At 44.6% G+C, this 14,195-nt stretch overlaps 2 protein-coding genes and 1 pseudogene across 1 annotated transcript; 1 reads left to right on the top strand and 2 right to left on the bottom strand.

The window, feature by feature from the left end:
* The window catches only part of LOC132766262 (zinc finger protein 135-like), a 457,616-nt gene that overhangs the window by 424,788 nt on the left and 18,633 nt on the right, over positions 1–14,195 (top strand).
* Positions 2,071–3,911, bottom strand: LOC132766320 (zinc finger protein 160-like; annotated as a pseudogene).
* Positions 4,041–12,408, bottom strand: LOC132766232 (zinc finger protein 420-like). The gene is made up of 2 exons (XM_060760607.2): positions 10,652–12,408; positions 4,041–4,125 (listed from the first exon to the last, which is right to left on the bottom strand). The coding sequence occupies exons 1-2, from the start codon at positions 12,165–12,167 to the stop codon at positions 4,118–4,120; spliced, it is 1,524 nt and encodes a 507-aa protein (XP_060616590.2). The 5' UTR covers positions 12,168–12,408; the 3' UTR covers positions 4,041–4,117.

Genomic DNA, 14,195 nt, shown 5'->3' with positions numbered 1-14,195 from the left:
TTGCGAAGAGAGACTTCGAGACGCTGCCGCTTCTTGAGGCGGAAAAAAGGGAACTAGCGCTGGGCACGTGGCTAGGAGTAGAAGGGTGGGGCCATATTAGGTTAATCACTTCTAGATACTTCTGGACCTGCTGCCTCGAAGCATCGGAGTACCTTCTGTGTGCATTCCACAGACACCACGAGAAGTAAATAAAGATACCACTCAAACCATAAATATTTCAATTAGGAATTAATGAACAAAAAGTAGACAGTAACATAGACAAACTCTATGTGAAACTCCTCTTCCTATCAACAACAGCAGCAAGAATATCCTATGTGAGACTATGGAGAAAAAGTGAAATACCTAAAATGGAAGATTAGGGACATAAGAAATATGGATAGACTAACCTACCTGATACAAAAAACTAAAGAAAAGACAGACAAAAAACAGACTGGACGTTGATAACTATTTAAAATAAATAATAGTAAGATAATTATAAGAAAGGAAAAATACTCGCCCACCAGAAGTAGGTTTTAAAGGAGAAAGGGAGATAAGGGATAAGAAGAAGGAAAAGAAAGAAGAAGAAGGAAAAGTGGGAAAAACTCCAGGAAGAAGCCTGGAAGTGGAATCATATATCTCACTTGTTATTGCACTTGTTTATTTATATACAGCATGTATATTCCGCCCTTCTCACCCCGAAGGAGACTCAGGGCAGATAACATATCTACGGCAAACAGGTTGTGCTCGATTCCGACTATGGGGGGTGGGGGGGTGTCGCTCCCTCCTCCGTGCCAAAGAGTTCACAAAAAGCACAAGCTTCCCCCTTTTTGATCACTGGCATTTTTCGGCTGTTACTAGAAAAATTAAGCGGTATCTATTTTATCTACTCACGGCTGTTTTCAAACTACTAGGTGGGCAGTGAGGTGGTCTGATAGTTAGGCGCTCACCCTGACCCGGACTTTGAACTGCCAGTCTTTCGATTGGTAAGTTTTATAGCAGCTGGTGGTTAACCAGCTGTGCTAATCTGATCAGCCCGCTCTCTCCTGTCCTTCAGAAGGATGGTCAAAACCTTGGCTGTGGGACCAAGCTTTTGGGACAGCGCAATAAGGTCAGCAAGAGGAGACGGTTTTTAACAGTGGAGTTTAATGTTGAGATAAATGATTTTATTGCTTATACATGTGTATTTCTGTCCCAGCATTGAATGTTTGCCAATTATATATTGTGCTCCGTCCTGAGTCTCCTTTGCCCCCCCCCCCTTTGGGGTGAGAAGGGCGGAATATAAATGTTTAAATTAATTAATCTTCATAAGCCATTCTTCTTGCATTGGAATAAGAAATCCAACTGACCTTAAGGCCCTGGTTGTTTAGTCTAGCCCACACACCGATGTCAAAGTCAATTCTTATTGTAGTTAGTAGGCTGGGCGGTTTCGTTTCATTAATTCGTAATTCGTTAATAATTCGTTAATTTTTCCAATTACAAAACGATAACGAACCATTCTGGTGCAATTATTAAAAAAAACGAATTTTTAAATGCGTTTTGTAAATGCTTCGTATTTCGTTATTGTATTCGTTTCGTTATTGTTCTGAGGTCGTTTCGTTATTATTTCCGCATGTCTGGGCCAGTTTTATGGTTTAATTAGTGAAAAAAAAATATAATATCACACCAACAGTCAAGAACAGAGGGAGAGGGAAGCTTCAGAAGTTTTTGGAGGTTTTTTAGCGTATTTCACGGTCGCGTCCACCATTAACAAATCGATTCGTTATTGTTTCGGAAATCGATTAGTTAATTTTTTACCATTTACGAAATTTCGTAAATATCGAACTTTTTAAAAGGAAAATTTTGTAATTATTTTAAATAACGAAACGCAAAACCCCCCAAAAAACGAATCGATTTTAGAAACAAATTTTTCCGTTGTTACCCAGGCCTAGTAGTTAGGTATTTCAGTAAGTATCCTTGTTTTCTTTCTACTTGATTGCCCAGCATTCTCAACAAATCAAACTCTGGTTTAATTTAACCCTAATTACTTCCAAGATAGAACGTGTTTTAGTTCAGTCTTTCTACAATACACCACATGTGATGAAATGTCCCAAATTTCCAAAATTTACAAGAGTTGTTTTTGTACCTGTTAGAAAGACACTCTGCTGTCAATTAACACCATTCTCTCCAATGTGGATTCTATGATGTCTATGTAGAATGTCGCTCCGTGAAAAGCTCTGTCCACACTCCATGCACTTAAAGGGTTTCTCCCCAGTGTGAGTCCTGTGGTGTGAATGTAAATTTCCACTATGAGTGTAGCTCATTCCACACTCTAGGCATTTATAGGGTTTCTCCCCAGTGTGAGTCCTCTGATGTCTACGTAGATTTGCAGTCTCACTGAAGCTCTGTCCACACTCTAGGCATTTATAGGGTTTCTCCCCAGTGTGAGTCCTCTGATGTCTACGTAGATTTGCAGTCTCACTGAAGCTCATTCCACACTCTAGGCATTTATAGGGTTTCTCCCCAGTGTGAGTCCTTTGATGTCTACGTAGATTTGCAGTCTCACTGAAGCTCTGTCCACACTCCAGGCATTTATAGGGTTTCTCCCCAGTGTGAGTCCTCTGATGTCTACGTAGATTTGCAGTCTCACTGAAGCTCTGTCCACACTCCAGGCATTTATAGGGTTTCTCCCCAGTGTGAGTCCTCTGATGTCTACGTAGATTTGCAGTCTCACTGAAGCTCTGTCCACACTCTAGGCATTTATAGGGTTTCTCCCCAGTGTGAGTCCTCTGATGTCTACGTAGATTTGCAGTCTCACTGAAGCTCATTCCACACTCTAGGCATTTATAGGGTTTCTCCCCAGTGTGAGTCCTTTGATGTCTACGTAGATTTGCAGTCTCACTGAAGCTCTGTCCACACTCCAGGCATTTATAGGGTTTCTCCCCAGTGTGAGTCCTCTGATGTCTACGTAGATTTGCAGTCTCACTGAAGCTCTGTCCACACTCCAGGCATTTATAGGGTTTCTCCCCAGTGTGAGTCCTCTGATGTCTACGTAGATTTGCAGTCTCACTGAAGCTCATTCCACACTCTAGGCATTTATAGGGTTTCTCCCCAGTGTGAGTCCTTTGATGTCTACGTAGATTTGCAGTCTCACTGAAGCTCTGTCCACACTCCAGGCATTTATAGGGTTTCTCCCCAGTGTGAGTCCTCTGATGTCTACGTAGATTTGCAGTCTCACTGAAGCTCTGTCCACACTCCAGGCATTTATAGGGTTTCTCCCCAGTGTGAGTCCTCTGATGTCTACGTAGATTTGCAGTCTCACTGAAGCTCTGTCCACACTCCAGGCATTTATAGGGTTTCTCCCCAGTGTGAGTCCTTTGATGAGAATGTAGAAGTTCCCTTCGAGTAAAGCTCTGACGACACTCTGGGCACGTATAAGGTTTCTCCCCAGTGTGAGTCCTTCGATGTGAATGTAGATGTCCCCTTCGAGTAAAGCTCAGACCACACTCAGGGCACGTATAGGGTTTCTCCCCAGTGTGAGTCCTTTGATGTGAACATAAATTTCCACTCTAAGTGAAGCTCCTTCCACACTCCAGGCATTTATAGGGTTTCTCTCCAGTGTGAATCCTTTGATGTGAACAAAGATATCCACTTGTAGTGAAGTTCCTTCCACACTCCGGGCATTTATAAGGTTTCTCCCCAGTGTGGGTCCGTTGATGTTTACGTAGTCCTGAACTTTGAGTGAAGCTCTTTCCACACTCCAGGCATGTGAAGGGTTTCTCCCCAGTGTGAGTCCTTTGATGTGAATGTAGATTTCCACTATGAGTGAAGCCCTTCCCACACTCCAGACATGTGTAGGGTTTCTCCCCAGTGTGAATACTTTGATGTGTCTTCAGATGTTCATGCTGACTAAAGCTCTTTCCACATTCAATACATTGATAACATTTCTCCTCCATGTCAACAGCTTTGGGTAAATATAATTGCAATATGGACACCTGAATCTTGTTTCTCCCTTTCTGATCCAAAGTGAGTTTAAGAATTTAGCAAGGTGAGCACCTGGAGGGGATTTCTTTTCCTTATTGCACTTTGGTTTTAAAATTCTTCCACATCCACTAGAAGCTGGTTTGTTTCTTGTCTTGCCGGAAGTGGCTCCATAAAACCCTCATGTCCCTGGTCAAGAAAGAAGAAGCAAAAGGTTAAACACGAAGCCCCAAGCCTTCTTTACCTCCAACATTATCCTCTTTTTCCCTCCATGGATCACGTTGAAAATGGAAATACCAAGAAATAGAGGCATGAATTGCCTCAAGGGTGTCTATAGAAACCAACAAACTCAATCACAAATCCATACACAACAAGGAACGGATTCAGATGCTCTGCATGAAAATAACAGAGACACATGTTCCTGGTCCAAAGGCGATTCAGCAAATGCAGAACGAGGAAGGAGGAAAGAAAAGAAGAGGGAGGGAAAGATAGATGGGTGGAAGGAAGGTGTGTAGGAGGGACAGAAGAAAGGAAAATAAAAGGACGATGAAAGGGTGGCTGGAAGGAAAGGCAAGATGGAGGTAAGGAAAGCAAAAATAAAAAAGACAGAAGAAAGAAATAAAAGAATGAAGGAGAGAGAAAAAGAGCAGGAAGGGGATCCAGAGGGCAGGGGGTAATCCAATGCTGACAGAGATGCGAGATGAGATCCTATCTTCTTTTCTTATATGTTAACGGTTTTCTTATATGTTAACAGTTCCGGCCCAAGCTACCTATCCGACCGCATCTCTGCCTATGAACCCACCAGGACTTTGAGATCTTCCGGGGAGACCCTGCTCTCGATCCCGCCTGCTTCTCAAGCTCGGCTGGCGGGGACGAGAGATAGGGCCTTCTCGGTGGTGGCTCCTCGGCTGTGGAACGCCCTTCCTACGGACAGTAGACTAGCACCATCTCTAATTGTATTCCGCAAAAAAGTGAAGACCTGGCTGTTTGAGCAGGCGTTCCAATAATTAGTGCAATGATTGGTTAATGAACACTGGAATAGAACAATGGACGACGAATTTGGAACATGTATTTGATGACGAGACGACAGTGAATGGGAATTGTAGTGACTGTTTATTAATTGTGTAATGTGTTAGGTTGTTAACTGTTTCTATACTGTAGCACTGGATTTTTGCTGTTCGTATTTGTTGTGAACCGCTGTGAGTCGCCTTCGGGCTGAGAACAGCGGTATATAAGTCAGGTAAATAAATAAATAAATAAATATGATGTTAGTGTTTCTTGGTTTTTTTTTTTATGTTAATATGTTATTGTTCGCCTTTTCGGTTTGTGTTTTGGTTTTTTCTTTATTGTAATTGTTGTTTGGGCTTGGCCTCATGTAAGCCGCTCCGAGTCCCCATCGGGGAGATGGTGGCGGGGTATAAAAAAAGTTTATTATTATGTAATATTATTAAAGGAGGAGGAGGAGGTGGCCCAGGTGTCCTGAGAGAATTCTCAGCCCTTGGGCCACCAGCAGCCACAAATAGTCTGCGTAACCAAGATGGCAGGTTGAAAGTCCTGCTGTTTAATGCCAGGTTGGTAAATGGGAAAACAACGACCATCCAGGATTTAATCCTGGATGAGCTCGCTGACCTGGCTTGCATTACTGAGACTTGGTTGGATGAAGGAGGGGAAGTGAATCTCTCGCAACTCTGCCCACCAGGTTTCAGTGTGCAGCAGCAGGCAAGACCCAGGGGCGGGGAGGAGGAGTTGCAGTGGTCTATTTGAGCTTCCATCCTCCTTATCAAGTGTCCCATCTCAGTCGACCACATTTGAGAGTATCTAAGGGTGAGAGGCTGGGACAGACAGAGATTCTGTTAGTGTACTGTCCACCCCGCAGCTCAACAGTATCCCTTCCTGAGCTAGCCAGGGTGGGCTTTGGCCAGATGTTGGAGTCCCAACGTCTAGTCATGCTGGGGGACTTCAACATCCATGCAGAGACCTCCCTGTCAGGAGTGGCTCAGGACTTCATAATAAATAATAACAACTTTATTCTTATAACCCGCCAACTATCTTCCCGATGGGACTCTGGGTAGCTTATATGTGGAACAGAATGCCCAAAAGGCATAACAGCAAAACAACCAAAACAAAAGAAAACACATCAAATGAGAACATAGTAAGTTGTTCAAATCAGTGGGGTCCAAAGAACTTCTGACTGGGCTAAGACTCAAAAGAGACATGCACAAGAAATGGAAAAAGGGAGAAATCACCAAAGAAGAATTCAAACAAATAACCAACTCCTGTAGGGAGAAGTTTCACAAGGCTAAAGTGCAAAACAAGCTCAGGTTTGCCAGGGACATTAAAAACAATAAAAAGGGCTTCTTTTCTTAAGTCAGTAGAAAAAGGAAGAACAAGGAGGTGACAGGGCCTCTTCGAGGAGAAGATGGGGCAATGCTGACAGGGGGTAGGGAAAAGGCAGAACTACTTAATGCCTTCTTTGCCTCAGTCTTCTCACAAAAAGAAAGCCAGCCACAACCTTGGCAACATGGAATGGATGAAGGATTAGGGGAAATCCAACCCCAAATAGGAAAACAAGACATCCAGGAATACCTGCCCGCTCTAAACGAAGTCCCCCAGGCCCAGATCAAGGACACCCAAGAGTATTGAAGGAACTAGCAGAAGTCATTTTGGAATCTCTGGCAATCATTCTACTGTTCTTGGAGAAAAGTAGAAGTCCCAGCAGATTGGAGTAGAAGTCCTAGCAGATTGGAGGAGGGCCAATGTGGTCCCAATCTTCAAGAAGAGGAAAAATGGACGACCCAAACAATTATGTCCGGTCAGCCTCACGTTGATACCAGGCAAGATTCTGGAAAAGATATTTAAGGAAGTGGTCTGCAAACACTTAGAAACAAAAGCGGTCATTGCTAATAGTCAACATGGATTTATCAAAAACAAGTCATGCCAGACTAATCTAGTCTCTTTTTTCGATAGAGTTACAAGCTGGGTAGATGCGGGGAATGATGCCGTGGATGGAGTGTACCTGGATTTCAGTAAGGCCTTCGACAACGCCCCCCATGACCTTTGGGCAAGGAAACTAGTCCAATGTGGGCTAGGCAAAACTACGGTTAGGTAGATTTGTAATTGGTTAAATGAACGAACCCAGGGGGTGATTCTCCCCAATGCTTCCTCTTCATCCTGGAAAGAAGTGACGAGTGGAGTACCATCAGAAGGGTTCCCTCCTGGGCCCGGTCCTGTTCAGGATCTTTATTAATGGCTTAGATGAAGGGTGAGAAGGAACGATCAAGTTTGCAGACAAGACCATATTGGGAGGGATACTCAATACCCCAGAAGACAGGAGCAGAATTCAAAACGATCAGAGAGATGGGCCAGAACTAACACAATGAAGTTCAACAATGACATATGCAAGATACTCTACCTAGGCAGAAAAAATGAAATGTAAAAATACAGAATAGATGATGCGTGGCTCAATAGCAGTACATATGAAAAAGATCTTCCTCGTGGACAGCAAGTTAAATATGAGCCAACAATGTGATGCTGCAGCTAAAACAGCCCATGGGATTTTGGCCTTCATAAATAGGAGTCTAGTGCCTTGATCCAGGGGAAGTCATGTTACCAATCCATAATGCCTTGGTTAGACCGCTTTACCTGGACTATTGTGTCCAATTCTGGGCACCACAATTGAAGAGATATTGACAAGCTGGAATGTTTCCAGAGGAGGGTAACTAAAATGATCAAGGGTCTGGAGAACAAGCCCTATGAGGAGCAACTAAAAGAGCTGGGCATATTTAGCCTGTAGAGAGAACATTGAGAGGAGACATGATAGCCATGTATAAATATGTGAGAGGAAGCCACAGAGAGGAGGAGGGAGCAAGCTTGTTTTCTGCTTCCCTGGAGACTAGGACGCAATGGAACAATGGCTTCAAACTACAAGAGAGGAGATTCCATCTGAACATGAGGAAGAATTTCCTGACCGTGAGAGCTGTTCAGCAGTGGAACTCTCTGCCCCGGAGGGAGTGTGTTGGAGGCCCCTTCTTAGGAGGCTTTTAAACAGAGGCTGGATGGCCATCTGTTGGGGATACTATGGATGACATTGTCCTGCTTCTTGGCAGAATGGGGTTGGACTGGATGGCCCAAGAGGTCTCTTCCAACTCTATGATCCCATGGTTTCTGGAAGCCACAAAATAGGTTTCTGGAGTAGAACAAATACTTTCAAGGAGGCACCACACAATTAAACAGAAAATAATACTTTCAACCCAGGAACAGGAAATGGTTACATCTATATCTATGTATATAATAAAAGTCAGTGTTTGTATGCAGAGGAAGGACAGGAGGTGTATGTGGCAGCGTTCTGATTGGCTGTTGCATATGGTCTCTGATTGGCCAGCCACAACACTCCAAGATGGCTGAGAAGGGGAAGGAAATTTGCATATGGTTTCTGATTGGCCAGCCTCAACAGGAGCCCGTGGTGGCGCAGAGGGTTAAACCCCGGTGCCGGCAGGACTGAAGACCCACAGGTTGCGGGTTCGAATCCGGGGGGAGCGCGGAGGAGCTCCCACTTATCAGCTCCAGCTCCTCATGTGGGACATGAGAGAAGCCTCCCACAAGGATGGTAAAAGATCAAAACATCCTGGCGTCCTCTGGGCAACGTTCTTGCAGACGGCCAATTCTCTCACACCAGAAACTACTTGCAGTTTCTCAAGTTGCTCCTGACACGACAAAAAACAAAACAAAACATCCTAACATTCTCAAGTGGATAAGAAGAGGGATTTGCCTAAGGGATTTGCAGTACCTTCACTCACTCTACATCCTACTGCCGGTTGGAGGAGGATGGGCCATGGACGATGGGACTTGCAGTACCATTACTCACTTTCTGAGACCGCTGTAACCTTCATCCAATCAAGACCAAACTTGGCACATAGACCTCTCATGACCCACTTTACGCCCTGGTTGATTTAGCCGGGGATGGACCATGGATTATGGGACTTGCAGTACCTTTCATCAATTCCTGAGATCACTGCAACCCCCATCCAATTACCGATAAAGACCAAACTTGGCACACTGAGTCTGCATGACGCACTCTACATACTGCTGCGGTTTGGAGGAGGATGCACCATGGACAATGGGACTTGCAATACTTACATTCCCTTCCTGAGACCATTACAACTGCCAACAATGATGGATCAGGATCACAATTCACACAGAGAGCCTGCATGACCCACTCTACATCCTGGTGCGGTTTGGAAGAATTTGGAGATGGATGATGGGACTTGCAGTCACTTCACTCACTTCCCGAGACCACCGAGACCCTCTCCAATGACTTATCAAGACCAAACTTGGCACACAGAGCCCCCATGACCCACTCTACATCCTGGTGCACTTTCGGGGAGGACAGACCATGGATGATGGGACTTCAACTACCTACATTTCCTTCCCAAGACTGCTGCAACCCTCATCTAATAACCGATCAAGACCAAACTTGGCACACAGAGACCCCATGACCCACTCTACATCTCGGTGCTGTTTGGAGGAGGAAGGACGATGGATGATGGGACTTGCAGTACCTTCACTCACTTCCTGAAACCACAGCGACACTCATCCAAATACTAATAAAGACCAAACATGGCACAGAGAGCCCCCACAGCTAACTCAACATTCTGGTGAGGTTTGTGGAGGACAGACTATGGATGATGGGACTTCAAGTACCTCCACTCACTTTCCAAGACTGCTGCAACCCTCATCTAATAACCGATCAAGACCAAACTTGGCACACAGAGCCCCCATGACCCACTCTACACCTTGTGCAGTTTGGAGGAGGATGGACCACAGATGATGGAACTCGCAGTACCTTCACTAACTTCCTGAGACCACTGCGAGCCATAAAACTGATAAAGACCAACCTTGATACACAATTCCTTTCTCAAATAACCCGGGCAGCGCCGGGTCCTCAAGCTAGTAGTGTTATATATTTTAGTAATCGTACACAGTTTCTTTCTAGATTATCTAGCAGTATTAAGACACAAAACTCTGTAAACTGAACCGTCTTGAGTCGCATTTAGGCTGAGAAAAGCAGTATACAAATATAGTAAATAAATAAACAAACCCTATTGTCGAAGGCTTTCATGGCCGGAATCACTGGGTTGTTGTTGGCTATATCGCCATGTTCTAGAGGCATTTTCTCCTGACGTTTTGCCTGCATCTATGGCAAGCATCCTCAGTGGTAGTGAGGTCTGTTGGGAGTAGTAAAATGGGTTTATATATCTGTGGAATGACCAGGGTGGGACAAAGGACTTTTGTCTGCTGGAGCTAGGTGTGAATGTTTCAACTGACCACCTTGATTAGCATTTAATGGCTTGGAAGTGCCTGGGGGAATCTTTTTTTGAGAGGTGATTTGATGTGCCTGATTGTTTACTCTCTCCAGCAGACAAAAGTCCTTTGTCCCACCCTAGTCATTCCACAGATATATAAATCCATTTTCCTACTTTCAACAGACCTCACTACCTCCGAGGATGCTTGCCATAGATGCAGGCGAAACGTCAGGAGAAAATGCCTCTAGAACATGGCCATATAGCCCGGAAAACCTACAACAACCCAATAAACAAACTATTTCCTTCCTGTCATTTATAAAGTTTCTTCCCAGTATGAGTCCTTTGATGTGAATGTCGATGTTCCCCCCGAGTAAAGCTCATTTCACACTCCAGGCATTTATAGGGTTTCTTACCAGTATGAGTCCTTTGATGTGAATGTAGGCTTCCACGCTGAGCGAAGCTCTTTCCACACTCCAGGCATGTATAGGGTTTCTCCCCAGTGTGAGTCCTTTGATGTGAATGTAGATTTCCACGCTGAGCAAAGCTCTTTCCACACTCCAGGCATGTATAGGGTTTCTCCCCAGTGTGAGTCCTTTGATGTGAACGTAGAGTTTCACCATGAGTGAAGCTCTGTCCACACTCCATGCATTTATAGGGTTTCTCCCCAGCATGAATCCTTTTATGTTTATTTAGACTTCCATTTTCAGTGAAGTTCAATCCACACTCCAGGCATTTATAGGGTTTCTCCCCAATGTGAATCCAGTGATGTTTACGTTGTGCTGAACTTTGAGCGAAGCTCTTTCCACACTCCAGGCATTTATAGGGCTTCTCTCCAGTGTGAGTCCTTTGATGTAAACGTAGAGTTCCACGCTGAGTGAAGCTCTGTCCACATTCCAGGCATTTATAGGGTTTCTCTCCAGTGTGAATTCTTTGATGTGAACATAGATTTGCACTACGAGTGAAGCTCTGTCCACACTCCAGGCATTTATAGGGTTTCTCCCCAGTGTGAATCCTTTTATGTGAATGTAGATGCGCACTCTGAGTGAAGCTCTTTCCACACTCCAGGCACGTATAAGGTTTCTCCCCAGTATGAATCCTTTGATGTTTATGTAGAGTTGACCTATGAGTGAAGCTCTGTTCACACTCCAGGCATGTATAGGGTTTCTCCCCAGTGTGAGTTCTTTGATGTGAACATAGACTTCCAAGCTGAGTGAATCTCTGTCCACATTCAAGGCATGTGTATTGTTTCTCCTCAGTGTGAGTCGCTTGATGTGAAGGTAGATGTTCACTCTGAGTGAAGTTCTGTCCATACTCCAGGCATTTATAGTGTTTCTCCCCACTATGAGTCCTTTGATGTTTATGTAGTCCTGAACTTTCAGTGAAGCGCATTCCACACTCCAGGCATGTAAAAGGTTTCTCCCCAGTGTGAGTCCTTTGATGTGAATGTAGATTTCCACTATAAGCAAAGCTCTTTCCACACTCCAGGCATGTAAAGGGTTTCTCCCCAGTGTGAGTCCTTCGATGTGAATTTAAATTTCCACGCTGAGTGAAGCCGTGTCCACATTCCAGGCATGTATAGGGCTTCTCTCCAGTGTGGATCCTTCGGTGTTTATGTAGACTTCCACTCTGAGCAAAGCTCTGTCCACACTCCAGGCATTTATACGGTTTCTCCCCAGTGTGAATTCTTTGATGTGAACGTAGACTTCCACACTGAGTGAAGCTCTGTCCACATTCAAGGCATGTATATTGTTTCTCCTCGGTGTGAGTCCTTTGATGTTTACGTAGTCCTGAACTTTGAGCGAAACTCTTTCCACACTCCAGGCATGTGAAGGGTTTCTCCCCAGTGTGAGTCCTTTGCTGTAAATGGAGAATTCCACTTGTAGTGAAGCTCATTCCGCACTCCAGACTTGGATAAGGCGTCTCCTCCATTCTGACAGTTATGTATATAATTAATTGCAATACGAAGACTTGAGTCTTCCTTTTTCCTTTCTGATCAATAGTGAGTTTCACAAGATCAGCACGTAGAGAGGATTTCTTTTTCCTCCAGGATTTCTTTCATTATTGCAGTTTGGTTTCCAAATCACTAAATCCCCACGAGATGCTGATATTTCCTTATCATGCCAGAGGTGCCTTCATAGGGTCTTCATTTCCCTGGTCAAGAAAGAAGCCAAAGATTAAACATAAAGCCACAAACCTCCTTTCTTTCCAAGATTATTCCCTTTTCCCTTCATGGCTCACGTTGAAAATACCAAGAAATGGGGGTATGAAGGGTCTCAAGGACAGGCACAGAAACCAGCAAAGGTGGTCACAGGTTTATAAACAACTAGCAGTCCCTTGCCACGCGTTGCTGTGGCCCAGTCTGGTGATCTGGAAAATAAAGGAACGAGAAAGTGTTGGTTTCTAATACATTTAATTTCTTTCTGCTTGTGGGTAAATAGTATTTCTTGCTTCTTTGTCAGTGTTGAAGTTAAGATTGTCTGATTTACCTATTCTAGAACATGCAACATACAATTGTTCTTCTTTAGGGGTCCCTTTCAAATCTATGATACTATATATATGTCTGTGTATGAATAATATATATATATCTCTATGGCTGGATGGCTCTTTGTCAGGAGGGCCTACTACAGGGAAAACCAGCTGATCCCTAATCCATCTAAAACACAGACATGTGCCTTTCATCTCAAGAACAGAGAAGCATCCCGAGCTCTGAAGATCACCTGGGAAGGAACCCCACTGGAGCATTGCAGCGCACCCAAATCCCTGGGAGTCACTCTGGACCGTGCTCTGACCTACAAGAAGCACTGCCTGAACATCAAGCAAAAAGTGGGCGCTAGAAACAATATCATAGGAAAGCTGACTGGCACAACCTGGGGATCACAACCAGATACAGTGAAGACATCTGCCCTTGCGCTATGCTACTCTGCCGCTGAGTATGCATGCCCAGTGTGGAACACATCCCACCACACTAAAGCAGTAGATGTGGCTCTTAATGAGACATGCCGCATTATCATGGGGTGCCTGCGCCCTACACCACTGGAAAAATTACACTGCTTAGCCGGTATTGCACCACCTGACATCCGCCGGGAAGTAGCAGCCAATAGTGAAAGGACCAAGGCAGAGACATCTCCAGCTCATCCCCTGTTTGGGTATCAGCCAGCACGTCAACGACTTAAATCTAGACATAGTTTTCTAAGATCGACAGAGACACTCGCTGGAACACCCCAGCAAGCGAGAGTCCAAAAGTGGCAGGCTCAAACCCAGAACCTCAACCAATGGCTGATACCAAATGAGAGACTCCCTCCTAGGCACACAGAGGACTGGGCGACCTGGAAGGCGCTGAATAGACTGCGCTCGGGCACCACGAGATGCAGAGCCAACCTTCAGAAATGGGGCTACAAAGTGGAATCCTCGACATGCGAGTGTGGAGAAGAGCAAACCACTGACCACCTGCTGCAATGCACCCTGAGCCCTTCTTCCACATGATGCACAAGGGAGGACCTTCTTGCAGCAACACCAGAGGCACTCCAAGGGGACAGGTACTGGTCAAAGGACATTTAATCAACTCTCATACTCACAAATTTTGTAATCTGCTTGTTTGCTTTGTTCTGTTAGAAATGTAATATAATTTGACTGATTGTTCTGACACGATAAATAAAAAGGAGGGCTTTGATTATGTTTTCTTGCCTTGGTGAAGGGAGTTGGACTGGGTGGCCTTCAGCACTTTCTGTTGGCCATGGGGGTTCTGTTTGGGAAGTTTGCCCAATTCCATCATTGGTGGGGTTCAAAATGCTCTTTGATTGTAGATGAACTCTAAATCCCAGTAACTCCCAAATGTCAAGATTCTATTTCCCCCAAACTCCATCTGTGTTCATATTTGGGCATATGGAATATTCGTGCCAAGTTTGGTCCAGATCCATCATTGTTTGAGTCCACAGTGCTCTCTGGATGTAGGTGAAC

This window comes from Anolis sagrei, chromosome 2 (genome assembly GCF_037176765.1).
Source record: "Anolis sagrei isolate rAnoSag1 chromosome 2, rAnoSag1.mat, whole genome shotgun sequence".
NCBI classification, from domain to species: domain Eukaryota; kingdom Metazoa; phylum Chordata; class Lepidosauria; order Squamata; family Dactyloidae; genus Anolis; species Anolis sagrei.
This window is presented reverse-complemented; position numbering and strand designations above follow the sequence as displayed.

Coding starts and splice junctions, on each gene's coding strand:
- LOC132766232 (XM_060760607.2), bottom strand. CDS start 12,167: ATGGAGGAGACGCCTTATCCAAGTCTGGAGTGCGGAATGAGCTTCACT.